This window comes from Budorcas taxicolor, chromosome 4 (genome assembly GCF_023091745.1).
Source record: "Budorcas taxicolor isolate Tak-1 chromosome 4, Takin1.1, whole genome shotgun sequence".
In the NCBI taxonomy this organism is placed as follows: Eukaryota; Metazoa; Chordata; class Mammalia; order Artiodactyla; family Bovidae; genus Budorcas; species Budorcas taxicolor.
Genome location: NC_068913.1, coordinates 108,584,859 through 108,603,360, shown reverse-complemented (window position 1 = coordinate 108,603,360; position 18,502 = coordinate 108,584,859). Strand labels below are relative to the sequence as shown.

Genomic DNA, 18,502 nt, shown 5'->3' with positions numbered 1-18,502 from the left:
GAGATAAAAACAAAGCAAAACAAAACACACTGCTGTTGGGCTGCTAGATACAGTGATTACAAGGAAGCCAGTATGCTTGCTGGCTCTGGCACTAGATCATTAGCGCCTGAGACACTATTATATAGGACCTGATTCTATGTAAAGGGCCCATGAAGTCATCTGAAGAGCAAAAAAAGCATAAAACCACAAGAGAGGAAGAAAGAAAAGGTGGAAAGACCAAATCAAAATAAAAATACTGGCAAAAACAAAAAGACTTTCACTCAAAATATGTGCCTAAAAGGCATACCAAAAAATTTCATGCTAAAGAGGAAAACAAGGCAAATGACTGAAATTTGATTTATTCAAGATGAAACTAACTTTATAGAAGAATCTTCATAAAACTCTGATATAATTAAGGATGGTTAAGATGTTCCAGTACATTAATAAAGGTTATGCTATTTATTCAAATGTTTAATAAGTTAAAAATAAATAAGGAAGGCAGGAAAACACAATCAGTGTGTAAAAACAGATCAACTATGGACCTCTGAAATAAGAAATATAGCCATATAATTTTTAAAAATCAATAAAGAAAATGATTTCCAAACCTAATGTTAAGGAGGAAAATAGAGTCTTGCGAGGTCACATTAAGAATCCACTCAGACTTGAATACAGAAAGAGGGGTAATACTTTGAAAGTGGAGTTTAGAGACATGAATAATAGATGACAGGCTGCACTTAGAAAAGATAAAGTTTCCAGAGCAGAAAAGAATGAAGAAAATGGTGAAGAAATAGTATGTGAAGAGATTTCACCATAAACATTCCAGCATTAAAAATAGACCTAAGTCCTTAAACTGCAAATATTTATTATACTTAATGATTGCAATACATAAACATAAATGTACACTCAAGCATTTTCATAACTGAAGGTGATATAATCTTTAGAAAAAATGTCCTCAGAGAACAGAATAGGATAAATAAAAAATAAATTCTCAAAAAATGTAAATTCTTAACAATCATCTCTTTGACTGTTGTCCTTTCTTCATGCTCTACGTTTCACTGTGTATTGACCTTCTGGAATTCCTATTCAATCAATGTTGTAGTCTATCAACCTATCTCAAGAGTCTTAATTATCCTCTTAGATTTCTTTTTACTCTTATCATCATGTTTTATACATTTTATAACTATAATTCAATTGCACATTTATTCTATGAAAGATGCCAGGTTACCATCTATCCCCTCTACCTATTTTTTTCAAAGCATTTATAATTTCAAAAAATGATATTGATTAGTTTTGTAACCTATAGATTATAAAATGATTATTTGGCATTTTAAAAGGGGACATTACATTTTTGAAAATGAGTAAACAGAGAAAGGGACATTAGATAGAGAAAGTTAATATTACTATTCTTGATAAGAATTGAATCTTGAATCACTTGAAATTTGTTAGAGTACTTGACTAAATTTAGATACTATCAATTAATGGAAATCATTTTTAAAAGGTATTACATAAAATCTATGGATCCCCAAATTACAAGACAAATGAAAAGAAAGTAAAAGCATTATGAATCCACAGCAGGCAGAAGGAAGAAAAGGAGAAATAAAGGAACAAATAAATTTATAATGAACAGAAAACACAGTTTAAGCTGATATTAATAAATCTATGTATGTAAATAAAACATTATGCATAAATGGAAGACATTAAAAGATAGATGAAGGTGAAGTCACCCAGTCGTGTCTGACTCCTTATGACCTCATGGACTGTAGCCTGCCAGGCTCCTCCATCCATGAGATTTTACAGGCAAGAATACTGGAGTAGGTTGCCATTTCCTTCTCCATTAAAAGATATAGTTAATCATAATAAAAGGAGAAAATAAAATCCAGTCACAAAATCCTTTCAAGAGTCATACCTAAACTACCTATACGTAAATACAAACATACAAACTCTCTGTCACTGTCCTTGTCTCCGTCTCTCTCTGTCTCTCTCACACACAGACCAAGGTTAAAGCTCAAATAATGGAAAAACATGTTTGAGCCTGATAGAGTCTGGTAGTTGCAATACTGAGATAACTTCAAAGCATTTAAGACACACAGGAACTACTACAGAATAATAATGAAAAGGATAAAATTCAGAATCTATTCCCTACAAAGACTTAGCAAACATCAGATAGGAAGAAACATCTTTAATCTGAGAAAAATATCTCCAAAACTCACAGAAAAATTATATTTAATGGTAAAATTATAAAAGCTTTTCTTATGAGTTAGAAAATAAATCTAATATGCTTCACTGAAAACACTTCTATTTAACATTGACTCATAACTAGTCAGCAACAGGCAAAAAGAAAAATAAAGGGCACATTAAAATGGAAAATACAAAATACCAATTGTATATGAAGAAAAAAACTATAGATGAACTGTTGAAATTAAGTGTAGTTATAAATATTGGATTAAAAGTCAATGCAAAAAATGAAAATACATAGATGTTTAAAAATTGGAAAATTTGTACAGATTCTAAACTTTTCCAATGAAATTTTCATACTTTCAATGAAATCAAAATCAGAATTCTAGGAAATTTTCTTTATTTGTGGAAATTAATAATCTTATTCTAAATTTTGTATACAAAAATGTCAAAGATCAAGGATAGCCAAAATATCTGAGAATAAAAAATGAAATAAAAGGAATTTATTGATTATAATCATGTACTATAAAACTACAACTATTAGTCAAAGTGGTATTGAGGCAAGGGTGAACAAATAAGCCAATGAAACAGCTTGGTTAACTCAGAAATTCAGAAATACATGCACATAAGCACACACACATACACGCTTGATCTAAGAGAAAGGTGGCACTGGTATTTTCAATAAACAGTGCTGGGTAGGGTGGCTACCCATGAGGAAGAAAACTAAGACATGAACCTTACCATATATAATACAGAAAATAAATTCCAGGTAGGTTTTAGAACTAAGCATAAAAGATACAAGCAAATCTTCCAGAATAAAATTAGAGGATCTAAGAGTAGCAATATTTCTTAAACAGAATCCAAAAGAAGATTGTCTCATATCAATAGTATACATTCTAACTGGATTTCCTTTCCTTCTTGGATTTCTAAATTTAAGAACACATTTTCACTTAGGTTAATACTTTTAACAACCATTTCTTAAAAGTGATTAAGAAAAAGAGAGAAAGAAGGCATTTAAATTTTTAAAGTTTTTATAAAGCAAATGTTTTTACTGAACATGACGCCAGATACAGAACAGAGGTGAAATGGAGAAACAGCTTTCATAGCAGAATGTTCTACCATATTTCCAGCAGCAAATACTTTCCTCTAAACATAAGTGACAGTGGAGCCACATAATCCCACTCTAGGATCTGATTAAGGGTTTCCCTGGGATCGGAACCACCACCCCTGGAGAATACGGCTGGAACCCTATGACCTGGGAGGGACTAGTCAGAGGAATGAGGAACCTATGGTTAGACAGTGTGGGTATCAGATGTGACTCTGAGACCCCAGCACAGAGCAAGAAAGGGGTCTTCACAAAAGCGCCATTTTTGTCTTCCTAAACCTGATGATTTCTGCCAGCCTTCTGTCCTCATCTGTAAGCCATTGAAAGTGAAAAGTGAAAGTGAAGTCGCTCAGTCATGTCCAACTCTTTGCGACCCCGTGGACTGTAGCCTACCAGGCTTCTCCGTCCATGGGATTCTCCAGGCAAGAGTACTGGAGTGGGTTACCATTGCCTTCTCCAGGGGAATCTTCCCGACCCAGGATCAAACCATTGACTAGTATATAAATAATGATTTGTGCAACTGTGGACTGGTACTACCTCTGATCTTTTCCTCAACTTGGGCTTGAATGTAGAGGAAAACTCACAGAGATGGGAATGGCTGGAGCTGAGTCATCTGCTCCCTGGAGTGAGTGCAGTGGATGGGGAGTCCCAGACACCTTTTCTGTCCTGATGGAAGGATAGGACTCAGGGTGCTCAGGAGCTTTGAGGTGTGAGGGTTTTAGAGTCTGATCACCTAAAACCAGCCCATTCCCCAGAGACATTCCTGTCGAGCCCAGGGAACAAATTACTAAGCGTCTTCTCACTATTCTATGTCTTCCCTACAGAATAGAGCAAAACCTACCCCTCCCCGCTTTGCTCTCCAGGTTTGCCATCCATGAGTGTGTGTGTGTGTGTGTGTGTGTGTATAACTACTTAAGCAGAGAAATAAGAACTCAGGAGAATGGCTGGGGTAATCCTACTCAGAGGGATCTTGGTATGAAAATTTAACAAGTCTAAGTCATATATTATGGATTATGTCACATAGAACAATCTCCAAGTAATTACACTTATTATGTACTTGATCTTCAAGTCATGCCTTCTTCCATACCCTCTTTTGGAATGATTTAAATGTCATGATGTGATATTTGTGGACCCCATGGAGCTTGTTAAGACAGCACCTCAAAGGACCAAATCCTCCCTGGAGAGTGTACGATCTTTGTCTGCTGAAAAGTGTTATTATGAAATGAACTACCAAAATCTTCCATTACAAATAATTGTTTTTACTCAGAAACTCATGAAGATTGAACTCTATTCTCTTATAGTTAAGCCAAGTTTGTGACTTTAAGAATACTGGACTTACTCTCTTGAGATAGAAAGTCATCAGGCACTACTGTTTCAGGCCAGCGTGCAGCAGGCAAACATCTGTTCTGGACCACCACATTTGGGGAAGAGAACTGGATTGAGATATTAATTTATGGGTTAGCAGCATATGTAATGGGCTTCCCTGGTGGCTCAGACAGTAAAGAAATCACCTGCAATGCAGAAGACCTAGGTTTGATCCCTGACTTGGGAAGATCCCCTGGGGGAGGGCACGGCAACCCACTTCAATATTCTTGCCTGGAGAATCATGGACAGAGGAGCCTGGCAGGCTACATACAGTCCATGGGGTCGCAAAGAATTGGACACAACTGAGCGACAAAGCGCAACAGCACAAGCGTATATAATGTATTGTAATCACTGAGACAGATGAGGTCCACAGAAAGTAGATAGAAAATAGATATGAAGAATCAACCCTGAAAAATGCCAGTGTTTTTAGATAAGGGAAATGAGCAGGAGCAACCAGGAAAGTAGAAGGGCCACCAGGAGAGCAAAATCAGTGCTCAGGCAGGCAGTTCATCTCTCCACACAAGTCTTCACTTCTTGTACTTGTACAGACCCCTAAAGTCAGGTAGAGGGTGAGTTCAGAACCTTCTCGCTTTTTCCTTGTAGTTATCCGAGTCCTGGACATGCAGGCATCCCTACGCATGTGCATGGTCCTCTATAGTCCCAGGAAGATGCTGCACCCTTTCAGAGCCACCTGTATCCATCTCATTGCTCAGCTCTTCCTCTGAAGTTTTTTGGTCAGGCAGTTTGGTACCATATCTTCATGTGTAATGCCTATTATCAGTACCTCCGACAGCTGTGATGCTTAATAAGTGCCTCTCACTATTTTCCAGAAACACTCTATTCTATGAATACACAATGAGAGGGGTGAGCCAGGTCAAACACAATCTTGCAAGTAGATGTTATAAGTAATCTAGAGATGATTTAAAGCCAACAGTAGGATGTCCTTAGGTTCTCTGCTAACATTCATTTGAGTCTTGTAACTCTGAGCTAATGGCCTAGTTTTCTAGGATTTCCAAAACCTAACCCCCACATAAATAATAGAAGTTTATTTTCTCACAATCCTAGGGTTTTGTAGGCAAAGACAAAGGTGTTGACAGGTTTGGTTCTTCTGAGGCCACTCTTCCTGATTTCTGGGTGACTGTCTTCTCCCTATGTCTTCACAAGGTCTTCCCTCTGTTTATGTCTATATTCTCTCTCCTTTCAAGGACATTGGTCACTTCGAATTAGGGCCACTATAAATACCTCACATTAATATAACTACCTCCATAAATCTTATCTCTGAAAAGTCACATTTATGTGTACTCCAGGGCCCTGGTTTCTATATGTTAACTTTGAAGGGACACAACTCAGTATAAAGTAGCTAATTATTCACTCTTCAGACAATGAAATGTTACCACATGGCGGGCATGATTAACAGCTACAAGTCAGCTTGCTGAATATTGGCTTTTAGGTATGTGACCTGACATTTAGGAATTATCATCTCTTTTGGAATATGGCTCAGGATTGTGTTGCCCCAGTTTTTACCTTCCTACTAATAAAGACCTCATTATAAGAATAAAAACATTAACTGGAGCAGATTGGCATTTGCATAAACTATGTATAAATACCCTTGCCAAACCCTTTCCAAGGGGTTTCAGGCCGCCTTAATCATTAATGAATTTAATGAAAATTTGTTACATGCTGAAGATTAATTCTTCGAAAAATTCTTTAATAATATTTAATGATTATTTGAACAAGTTATCAAGATAATTGTTGGTGAACTTAGGCTTCAAATGAGTCAATAGTATAACCTGTGATCCTTGAGAAAAAAGGACATGCCAGTTGAGTTCACTTTCCCAGAGGCCTAGTTCCTAGAGGCATTTTCTAAACGATGACCATAAAAATGGAATCTGAGCAGAAAGCTACAGTCTTGTTGGAAGGAAGTATTTGAAAACGGAGATACGGAGTATAAGAGGGTTAGGAGTTGAGTTGTGGAGGTATTTGGAAAAGGAAAGATCTGTAGATAAGAAGCCCCCAAAATCTGTGCAAGAGTTTTTGTGAGGTATTTCTTAATCCTAAAGCACATGAATGTTAAAACCTAACAGGGAACAGTTGTTGAGGGACTGAGAGGTGAGAAGAGCTGAGCATAACTGAACAGATATTTCAGACGTTGCAAAATGTCTAGAAGAAGTTGGAGTTATAATCTAGCCAACCTGGAGAGATCTTCATAAAGATTTTGATCTAGCTGCAAAAATGACATCCGGGGAGTAAGAGTAACAATAAAATAGACCCATATTAACAAACCTAAAATCAAGGCCAAAGAGAAACAAGGTGATCTCCAACAAATGTAATTGTTCAGGGGAAAAGCACAAAAAATAAATAATCTCTATAGAAGTATAAGGGCTTCCCTGGTGGCTCAGACGGTAAAGTGTCTGCCTGCAACGTGGGAGACATAGGTTCCATCCCTGGGTCGGGAAGATTCCATGGAGAAGGAAATGGCAACCCATTCCAGTAGTCTTGCCTGGAAAATTCCATGGGTGGAGGAGCCTGGTGGGCTATAGTTTATGGGTCGCAAAGAGTCGGACATGACTGAGTGACTTCACTTTCACTTTCATGGAAGTATAATATAATTGATAGCTTCTACAATGTATCATTTAGCCATTGAAAATCAGGAAGAAATGATCAATGCTCAAGAGATACATCAGTCGACAGTAGAGGTCCCAGACATAATACAGATAGTGGTTACAAATAAAGTTACCAGATAACTAAAATTTATATTGAAGAAATGGGAAACAAAGATAGCAAAAATGAAAAATACAATATTTCACAAAGTATTAGAGTCTGCAAAAAGAATCAAATATCTATTCTGAAACAGCAACATGTATCATCTTAAATTAAGAAAACATTGGATAGATTTAACAGATGACTGCCCCCAACAACAAGCAGGACCAATGAACTTATCTGAAGATTAATAATAAACTAACAAGCAATAGCATTAAAAGTAATGAAAAATGGAGCTGAGTCTGAAAGACACATGGGAATATGGTAAAAATTCGAATATATACTACTGAAAAAGATAAAATAGGAATAAAAAAATTTTGAAGATATTATTTCTGAGAATTGCTGATTCTATATTCCAATTTCTCCACTTAAGTATTATTTCATGGTATTTTCACCATTTCCTTTTCCCAGCTTCTTTCATTTACCCATCAGATTCCTGTATTCCCCAATTTTTCCAGCCCATAATTTTTCTTGCCTCTACGTGATCAGATTGTTTATAAACCTTAATTTAACTGTTTCATATTATAGGTTTTCTATTTTTAAAACTACACTTTCAAAAACTTTCTATTTCTTCATTATATAGTTAATATATGCTCATCATGCTGCTGCTAAGTCACTTCAGTTGTGTCAGACTCTGCGTGACCCCATAGATGGCAGCCCACCAGGCTCCCCCATCCCTGGGATTCTCCAGGCAATTCTTAGACTTAAAAATTCAGAGTAAGAAAATATTTTCTTTATGTGAATTTACTCTCAAAAATGCATATTATATGAATGGCATTAGTGATCTTTTTCATTTAATATGAATTTAATAAAAATATTACAAGTCAATACATATATGATAAAGGTTGATTTTTAAGAATATATTCTTTTGAATGCATGTTCCATACAAGTACATATTTTATCTATCTTCTAATAGTAGAAACCTTGGATGTTTCCAACCTTTTAGCTACTATAAGTACCACAACAATGAGGCATCTTTGCTCGCATAATTATATCTTCAGATAAATTCTTTAAATTGGAATTACTGGATTGAAACTAACAGTATTCATCTCTTTGTATCAAATTTCCCCGAAGAAAGATACAGAGCTTTAGGCTCCTATGAACACACAATAGTATTACTTATTTTCTTAAGGCCTTGCCATAAAGAGAGAATAAAATTGAAAAAGTCATCAATATTAATTACAAATAATTGTATCTCTTTTTAACTTCAACATTTATTTATTATTTATATTTTCATATGAATGATGATAATTGGGGAAATTAATTTTAAAGTGTTCTGAAAATGCTTAAAGAACAGCTTAAATTTTGTGTTCTATTCAAGTTTTTGTTTTTCTACTTCAAACTCTTGAAACATTTCAAAGACTTAGCTGTTAAACAGCTTTAACTTAGTTGCTAAAAAGCTTTATTTATTTATAACAGAGACAGTTAAAAACTGAAAGCTTGATAATGAATACGGAAATTTAACTGAAAGGCAGTTTGCTTTATAAGAAAGTTTTCTAACCTTCCTTCTTTTTCTTTCTTTTTCTTACCATTGTAAATACATTATCATGTAGTTTTACTGAATTTCTTTGCTGCTAGATAATTGTGATGCTGTGTTTGGACTACTGATTCACAAAAATGAACACAAATTCCTCCAAAAAGCTCTAAATTGATAAATTCATCAATGTAGTTTTTATTAACTTATTGTAACTTAATATTTAAACACACAAGTACATTCTATACAAACTATAATGGACAAGTCTCAGTCACATTCTCAATCATTCCATATTCTTATTTTGACAGCTAGAATAAAGGTTTTGAATCCATACCAATATAGCAATCATAAAAAAAAAATAGCCAAAAAAGTAGTCAAAAAAAAGTCCATACCAATAGAAAAGTCAGAAAGCATAGTAGACTCTGTCTAAATTCATTGTGTTTCATGGATAAATCAAGACTTAGTTCCCTGGGACTTAACCCTTGTGGCAGATACCACTCTCTCACTTCCTCACATCTCTCAGTCTGAGCTATCTGGAATCTTCATCCCAGATGAAGATCTTATCCCATCTCAGCCATCCATGTGACTAACTCTGGTTAACCTGGTTGGCTTCACTGAGTAAAACACAATAGCACCTCATCTCATGTAACTCTGCATGCCTCTTGCTTCCTGGGCCAAGGTTTCCTTTACCCCTGGAGAAAGTCACACTGGACTCCCTGGCGGCCATGATGTGCATATAACCTATAAGGTAGGCTATAAGGTAAAGTAATACCCCATGGAGTGGGGTATTCTCTCACTCATTTATCAGTGAGAGAATCAAGCAATTAAATTATTCGCTTATCTATTCTTGGATGGACTGTTCCAGGAGACATATTTCATAAGACTTCTCATAAGACAATCCCATGGAGTAGGACGTTTAGTTGTTTATAAGCCAAGAAGTAATGCCAGCATCAGTAAAGCACCCTTGAACTTCCTCTCCCAACTCTTTTGTCTCACTCCTCTTTTTCCTTATTTATCATTAAATGTTGGTGCTTGCCTGGTGGCTCAGCTGTAAGGAATCTGTCTGCAATGTGGAGACCTGGGTTTGATCCCTGGGTCGGGAAGATCTCATGGAGAAGGGGGGATGGCTATTCACTGAAGTATTCTTGCCTGGAGAATTCCACGGACAGAGGAGCCTGGTGGGCTACAGTCCATGGGGTCACAGAGTGGGAAATGACTGAGTGACGGTAAAGCATCTGTCTAAAATGTGGGAGACCTGGGTTTGATCCCTGGGTCGGGAAGATCTGCTGGAGAAGGAAACAGCAATCCACTCCAGTACTATTGCCTGGAAAATCCCATGGACAGATGAGCCTGATAAGTTACAGTCCATGGGGTCACAAAGAGGACTGAGCAACCTCACTTTCACTTTCAGGATAATGGAGCCACTGAAGTTGCAAAAATCTAGTGGCAGAGAGAATCCAGCCTAAGATGTAGGGGTATTCTCTGTTTTCAGAGAGGCAGAAACTCTGTTCTTCTGGTCCCATTGAAATAGAAAAAGGAAGACAAGTAAGAAAACATTGTTGGTCAGATGCATATATATACTGAGTTTCCTGTTCTGGCTTGAAATCACAGACAGGGGACTGTTGGATACAATGAGAATAAATCTCAAAATATATGAATTTCCCTAACATTTCCCATTAGTACCTCTGGCTGGAGAACAATGTGCAAAGCAACTGCATAAAAACATCACATAAGGTTGAGCAAGGAGAGATAAGCACTCAAGAACTGTTGTGTCTGGATCCAGGAGCAGTGAGACAGCTCTCCTGGACCCTTGCTGCCTCTGGCAGGGACTTAAATAATCCTACCTGCTTCCTGAGAAATCTGTATGCAGGTCAAGAAGCAAGTTAGAACTAGACATGGAACAACAGACTGGTTCCAGATTGGGAAAGGAGTACGTCAAGACTTCATTTTGTCACCCTGCTTTTTTAACCTATATGCAGAGTACATCATGTGAAATGCTGGACTGGCTAGAGCACAAACTGGATGAAGATTGCTGGAAGAAACATCAGTAACCTCAGATATGCAGATGACACCAACCTTAGGGCAGAACGCGAAGAGGAACTGAAGAATCTCTTGATGAAAGTGAAAGAGGAGAGTAAAACTGCTGGCTTAAAACTCAACATTCAAAAAACAAAGATCATGGCATCTAGTCCCATCACTTCATGGCAAATAGATGGGGAAACAATGGAAACAGTGGCAGACCAAAATGGCTCCAAAATCACTGCAGCCATGAAATTAAAAGACGCTTGCTCTTTGGAAGAAAAGCTATGACCAACCTAGGCATCATATTAAAAAGCAGAAAAAGTCTGCTTTGCTGACAAAGGTCCATCTAGTCAAAGCTATGGTTTTTCCAGTAGTCATGTCTGGATGTGAGAGTTGGACCATAAAGAAAGCTGAGTACCTAAGAATTAATGCTTTTGAATTCTGGTGCTGGAGAAGACTCTGAAGAGTCCCTTGGACAGCAAGGAGATCAAACCAGTCAATCCAAAGGAAATCAGCCATGAATATTGATTGGAAGGACTGATGCTGGAACTGAAGCTCCCATATTTTTGGCCACCTGATGCGAAGAGCTGACTTAATGGAAAAGACCCTGCTGCTGGGAAAGATTGAAGGCACGAGGAGAAGGCAGTGAGAGAGCATGAGATGGCTGGATGGCATCATCAGTTCAATGGACATGAGTGTGAGCAAACCCCAGGAGATAGTGAAGGACAGGGAAGCCTGGTGTGCTGCAGTTCATGTGGTTGCAGAGAGTTGGACATGACTGAGCAACTGAACAACATTTTCCCTTCTTATCTCTCAGGTCCATCACTACCGCTCTAACCTATGTGTATTTCTCCAGGCCATCATCTAGCCAGCAATTCTTGCCTGGACTGGTAGTAGCTTTTAAGTTGATTTCTCTGATACCGGCCTGGATACTTCAAATCCTTGCTCCACACAGCCCTAGAACCAGCCTAAATTAAGGTCTGTCTACTTGATATTTTCATACTTACAACCCTTAAATGGCTTCACATTTCACACAGGACATCTATCTGGACCAGTAGCTTGGAATATGAGTGTTTCCATGCTGCTTTCTCTCCAACCTTGCTTCTCATTAATCCTTGCTTCGTGTTTTTCTGTCAAAAAACCCTGAGCTTTGTAGTTTCCCCCCACCCCATACATGTCGCTTACTCCCTTTGGGCTTTTGCTCCTTCCACTGATTAGACGGAATACATAGTTCTGCCACGCCACCTCATACTTCTGGTTAACTCTCACTCATCCTTTAAGATGATCTTCTCCTGAAAGTCTTTCTTAGCCACTCTCACTCTAAGTGAGTTATACTTTCCTGAGCTATATTAGCACTACCTTCTGCAGAGCTCAGTAATTAACTTGGTGTGTGGCAAGGTCAATTTCATTTATTCATCTGCTGTTATTCCCGCTAGAGAGTGAATAAAGTCATAGTAGAAAATGTATCCTTTTCATTTTTTCATTTCCAGACCTAACAGCACAAAATGAGTGTGTGAGTGTACATACATGTGAATGAATTTTAGCAACTTTGACTTGTATTTATTCATGTATTTTTAACTATTCATTATCTCTTTAGAAAATTAAGATTGCAAAGTAAAGACATTATGAGTCATGGACTTCATAAATTATTTTGCATCAGGTAAAAGGCTAAATTTTATAATATTCCTGGTTATTTCTAGTACAGTGGGAAATCTAATTTGCTACTGTCTTATTTATAGGTTATAGGTCTTGTTGTTTAAAGATATGCTAAGTTTATGTTGTATGTGATATTAATACCATTTGTTGAGCTCTTACTATGAGTCATGGATTCTGGCAAGCATTTTGCATATAGGTATTTTCTCTTCACAACAAACCTGTGAGCTTAGTATCAGTGAAATTTTTACACATATTAAAACTAAATTTTAAAGAATTTAGGTAAGTTGCACACATAGCTATTGAAAGAACTTTGTAAAAACCAAGCTCTAGCTGAACTCAAAACATGCATATTTTTAAACCTTTTTTTTGGCAATGGATAAAATGCCTTCATAATGGATATCCTTAGAAAGGGCTGTTTTATAAGACAGAAGTTCATATGTTTTCATCTTCAAAAACACTTTTTCACAACAGATCTCATTTTAAAATTTCAATAATTCCTTTATATACAGTTTAAATATTTAGAAGATTTAATTATGTAATTTGAGAAAAGAGGTAAAAAACAAAAAAAGCCTCTGTATATATCTTTTTCCATTACTTCTTAACTATTTTCTATCACTTCATAATTGTTAGCATTTCATGCTTGATTGTGTTCAGCTCAGTCACTCAGTCGTGTCTGACTCTTTGTGACCCCATGAATCACAGCACACAGGCCTCCCTGTCCATCACCAACTCCCAGAGCTTACTCAAACTCATGTCCATCGAGTCAGTGATGCCATCCAGACATCTCATTCTCTGTCGTCCCCTTCTCCTCCTGCCCCCAATCCCTCCCAGCATCAGGGTCTGTTCCAGTGAGTCAACTCTTCCCATGAGGTGGCCAGCGTATTGGAGTTTCAGCCTCAGCACTAGTCCTTCCAATGAACACCCAGGACTGATCTCCTTTAGAATGGACGGGTTGAATCTCTTTGCAGTCCAAGGGAAAGCATCAGTTCTTCAGCGCTCAGCTTTCTTCACAGTCCAACTCTCACATCCATACATGACCACTGGAAAAACCATAGCCTTGACTAGACGGACCTTTGTTGGCAAAGTAATGTCTCTGATTTTCAACATGCTATCTAGGTTGGTCATAACTTTCCTTCCAAAGACTAAGCGTCTTAATTTCATGGCTGCAATCACCATCTGCAGTGATTTTGGAGCCCAGAAAACTAAAGTCTGACACTATTTCCACTGTTTCCCCATCTATTTGCCATGAAGTGATGGGACCAGATGCCATGATCTTCATTTTCTGAATGTTGAGCTTTAAGCCAACTTTTTCACTCTCCACTTTCACTTTCATCAAGAGGCTCTTTAGTTCCTCTTCACTTTCTGCCGTATTTAACTTACTCAAATATCAATTTAAAATCAAATGATTTCTGATAAGTTGTAGCTCTAGTATCCCTGGTCAAATAATCTTCACAATTACAGTGTGTTCTTATTTGCTAGGGTGTTTTCTCCAAATTTTGATCATTTCCCATAAGAGACAAGGTCATTTGGTCATTTCCCATGATCAAGCCAATGAGGAAAAAAAGAGAGTTCTTTGAAGGACTATGCTACTTCCATTCTGCTGTCTTCTCTCACCTCCACAATCCATGGATTGCCACCCACACTCCACAAGTAGAGAAAAAACTGACTGAGAAAGCTCTGGCATGTCTACATATTTATTAGCATGACATCGTTTGGTGTTTTCCGGTTGCTGTTAATTGCATCACAGTTATATTCTTAATTCTCTTTCCCTTGAAGCCATGGCTCATGCTCTACCTCATTTAAGCTGGTTATGCCTTAGGAAACATCACTATCATGGGAATGTAAAGAAATATTTCAAGTGTAAACCAATTTTTGAAAGAGACGATAGTGGCTGAATTTAAAATATTGAACTACTATGTTATTAATCTCTCCCAACTCCTTTACCTTAAATATTCTACAAATACCTTGCTTTATTCCATAACATTTTTGCGTATACGTTCTGATAACAGAACAAAAAATATAGTCACTTATTTCTTCTTATTCAGAATATTTCACATAACCACATTAAAAGCATACACTCTGTGCAGCTATTTGGAAGCTGTTTGCATTTTCCTGTGCAGCACTAGCGTCACTACCAGAGCCAGAAATGTGGACTGGGCTTTCTTGGAAGACAGCCTTAGGAGACTTTGAAGAAGATGAAGAAAATGCCTACTCAGGAGAGATCCTTTGGGCTCTTTTATCAGTATAAGTTCAGTCACGGCCGGCTCTTTGCGACCCCATGAACCACAAGACGCCAGGCCTCCCTGTCCATCACCAACTCCCGGAGTCCACCCAAACTCATGTCCATTGAGTCGGTGATGCCATCCAACCACCTCATCCTCTGTCATCCCTTTCTCCTCCTGCCCTCAATCTTTCCCAGCATCAGGGTCTTTTCAAATGAGTCAGCTCTTTGCATCAGATGACCAAATTATGGCACAGCCATTATCATGTATGTTGGGCCCCAATCTCGGGACTTTTTGATATCTCTGTAGTTTGATGTCTGTGTAGATCATGTTTTGATATCTGTGTAGTTGTTGGACGAGATGACCTCTTAGGTCCCTTTAAACTTAGTCACTTTATTATTCTTTAAGTTTTTTGTCAACTTCTCTCTTTATCAAGCATTCTCTTCAGAGCAGCTTTGACCTCTTTATTCCTCAGACTATAGATCAGGGGGTTGAGCATGGGATTGAAAAGGCTATGAAACAGCAAAAGGTATTTTTTCCCTTCCTTAGAGTCCCCATATCGGGGCCCAACATACATGATAATGGCTGTGCCATAAAAGAGCCCAAAAACACAGAGGTGGGATGAGCAGGTGGAGAAGGCTTTCTGGCGCCCTTCTCCTGACCGGATCTTTAGGATGGCACATAGAATATGAATATAAGACACCACAATCAAGGAGAAAGGTCCCACCAGCACAGACACCGCCCCAGCCAAAACCATGGTCTCATTAAGGTGGGTGTCTGCACAGGCCAGCTTGAGAACAGCTATGATTTCACAGAAAAAGTGATTAATTTGATGCGGCCCACAGAAGGGTAATGGTAGGAGTAACACCAGGTGGACTAGGGCTAGGAGGACTCCGAAAACCCAAGATGTCACTGTCAGCGTGATGCAGACTCTCCAGCTCATGATGATCGAATAACGGAGGGGGTGGCAGATGGCCACATACCGATCATAGGACATCACCACCAGGAGCAGACACTCAGTGTGAGCGAAACTCAGAAAGAGAAAGGTCTGTGTGATGCAGCCAGCAAAGGGGATGGGCTTGGCTGGACTCAGAAGGTTGACCAGCATCTGGGGCACCGTGCTGCAGGCGTAGGCCATGTCAGCGATGGCCAGGTGTGAGAGGAAGAAGTACATGGGGGTGTGCAGTCTGGGGTCCAGTGAGATGAGCCCCAGGATGACCCCGTTCCCCAGCAGGGTGAGGGCATAGAACAGGGAGAAGAGCCCAAAGAGGAGCATCTGAGTCCTTGTGTTAAGGGGGAATCCCAGTAGGATGAACTCTGTGACAGAGGTCTGATTTCCCTCCATTTCCCTGTGAAAGAGACAATGAATCTTGCCAAATTGGAATGTCCAAGAGAAGAGCTTTAACATGCTGAATCTTTGTCAGTCACTGTTTATTCCCTAATAAAACATCTTCAATGATATTTTTGTCCTGTTAGTCATTTAATAAATGAAAACTATGCATGCCACATGAGACAGAAGGAACATTTTCACTGTGGTATGCTAAATGCTAATATTCAGAAGGCCTAGTATTCAATAAATCTTTATTCCCAAACCAACTTTTCTCACAGCTCAAAATATATTAATACTTAAATTGCCTTCATAGCAGTGGAGTTCTTCTCAGCCTGTGCTGATTATATCAGAGGTTTGCCCGCGTGTACTCCTGTGCTGCTGTGTACATATATTCATGTATGTAAATTTCCACTACCGTCTTTACATCTATATATGAAGGAAGGAGAAGAATGAGGAACACGTCAGTGATTCATCTATCAGGCTGTCTCACAAATGTGTGCCTTTCATAAGTGACTTACTTGTGGGCTTGTGATCTCTACTGATAGCATAACACAACTAATTCAAGAGCATGGCAAGCAGTTTGTTACAACTTCAGTTAGGTTTAAAGTAGAGACCTTTGTCTTTTGATTTTTGTACCCACAATGGGTATTCTGATCACACTGTCTCATGATCATTACATTACCCCTGTTGCTCCTCTTATATTCTAAGTGAATATTGATACTCTATATCTTTAAGTATGTTTACACATATACACTTATATACACAGAGATATCTACCACATTCATACGTTTATACATATGTGTGTGTTTATATATATACACATACATATATCTATATTTATCTATGCTTGAGTTTTCCCAATAGTTTTACTATATCATACAGTAAAACATCTGCTGGGAACATATATACATGAATATATATATATGTCTCTCTCTCTATATATATATATATACACACACACATATATATTTTTTGAATCCCCACTCTGTGCCGTGTATTTGGTATTTTCTTTTCTATATTATTTCACTCTATTTCATTAGTAAAAATGCTGGCTGAATGATTTCGTGATGGGTCATCACCTGGGATTTAAAAAATATTGATTTATATCCAAGATTAGAGCTAAAGCCCTAACTGTTGAGTCGTTGTCACAGAATCTTTTATATATTTTATATCTTCTCAACTCTAATGTAAGAGTTACTATTTATCATGAATCTTTAGTTTGTTGTGGCTTATCACATTTTTAAAAATCATTCTATAATAGAGTAGGTTTGAACCATTGTAACTTTTAAACCACTGTCTGTTTTCTTGCCTGTCTGACTTTATAGCCTTCATCAGTCCAGAATCCATCTGAATTTCACTAAAACATCAATCTAAAAAAATTCCTAATTCAGTTCTTTTCTGTAAGTCCCCATTAAATTTTTCTGATAAGTTAATATTTGAAAGGCTTCCTAAACAAAAGTTGATAAACTTTCACCCTACTTCAAAGGCAGAATCAAATTCATAGTAGAAATTGCTAGGAGATGATGATTTTGTCTTATTAAGAAATAACTTTATAACAATTATAATCACCTCCTTGAAAACTGGTTGATGTATTAGGACTCAACTTTATGTCAGCCAATGTTTTAAATCAAAGATTGATTAATCATCTATTCAAGATGGGATTCCTTGTGTTATGCTAAGGTATTTTCCAACTATAGGATTCATCAGCCTTCAATGTATAGAAAAGTGTTAACCATTTTCACTTCAACTTCCTTGTAATACTTGGGGCCACTTAAGTTAGCAATACTATTTGTAAAATGCCACATACTAAAGCACACAAGAAACTCAAGTAGAAGAATCACCGAGTGGGCACCTCATCTTCCTCCTATCTGCAAGTAGCTAAAATACAAAACATAAAATCTACAGATATTTACTGAACACATTCTGTGTCTTGCTACATGTTTCACCTAAGTATATACAAGACAGTCCCTGTCTGCTGATGTATACAACCTGCTTGGAATGATAAGACTGTTAAAAGAACTCACAGAGATGAAATTTCTCATATTTAATGACTCAACAAAAGAAAGTTCATGTTAAAAATAAAACCTTCAGGACACGCCTCTGTAACAAACTTATTTTGTAGTCAATTTGGCCCATTATTTCATGAAGACACTACTTAACTGCATGAGGTAATAGAAAGGTTTGCAAGGAAATCTCTCAAACAGCTATTTATCCTATGGTTTAAATAAGAAATTCAATACTAAATGCATCAAAGTAATAACCTATATTAGTTGTTTCTAAAAGAGATGATGACTTTTAAAATTTTCCTATTAGCTATCCATAAATAGAATAAATTTGCTATTAGCAGATAATAACAACTACATTTAAGACTGTGATTTTTCATTACAATCTATCTGAAATTGTATAATGAAAAA

The 18,502-nt window shown here is 37.4% G+C and overlaps 1 protein-coding gene across 1 annotated transcript; it reads right to left on the bottom strand.

Moving 5' to 3' along the window:
* Positions 1 to 15,173: 15,173 nt before the first annotated feature.
* Positions 15,174 to 16,103, bottom strand: LOC128046511 (olfactory receptor 2A25). Its single transcript, XM_052638629.1, has one exon. The coding sequence runs from the start codon at positions 16,101 to 16,103 to the stop codon at positions 15,174 to 15,176; it is 930 nt and encodes a 309-aa protein (XP_052494589.1).
* Positions 16,104 to 18,502: the final 2,399 nt, after the last annotated feature.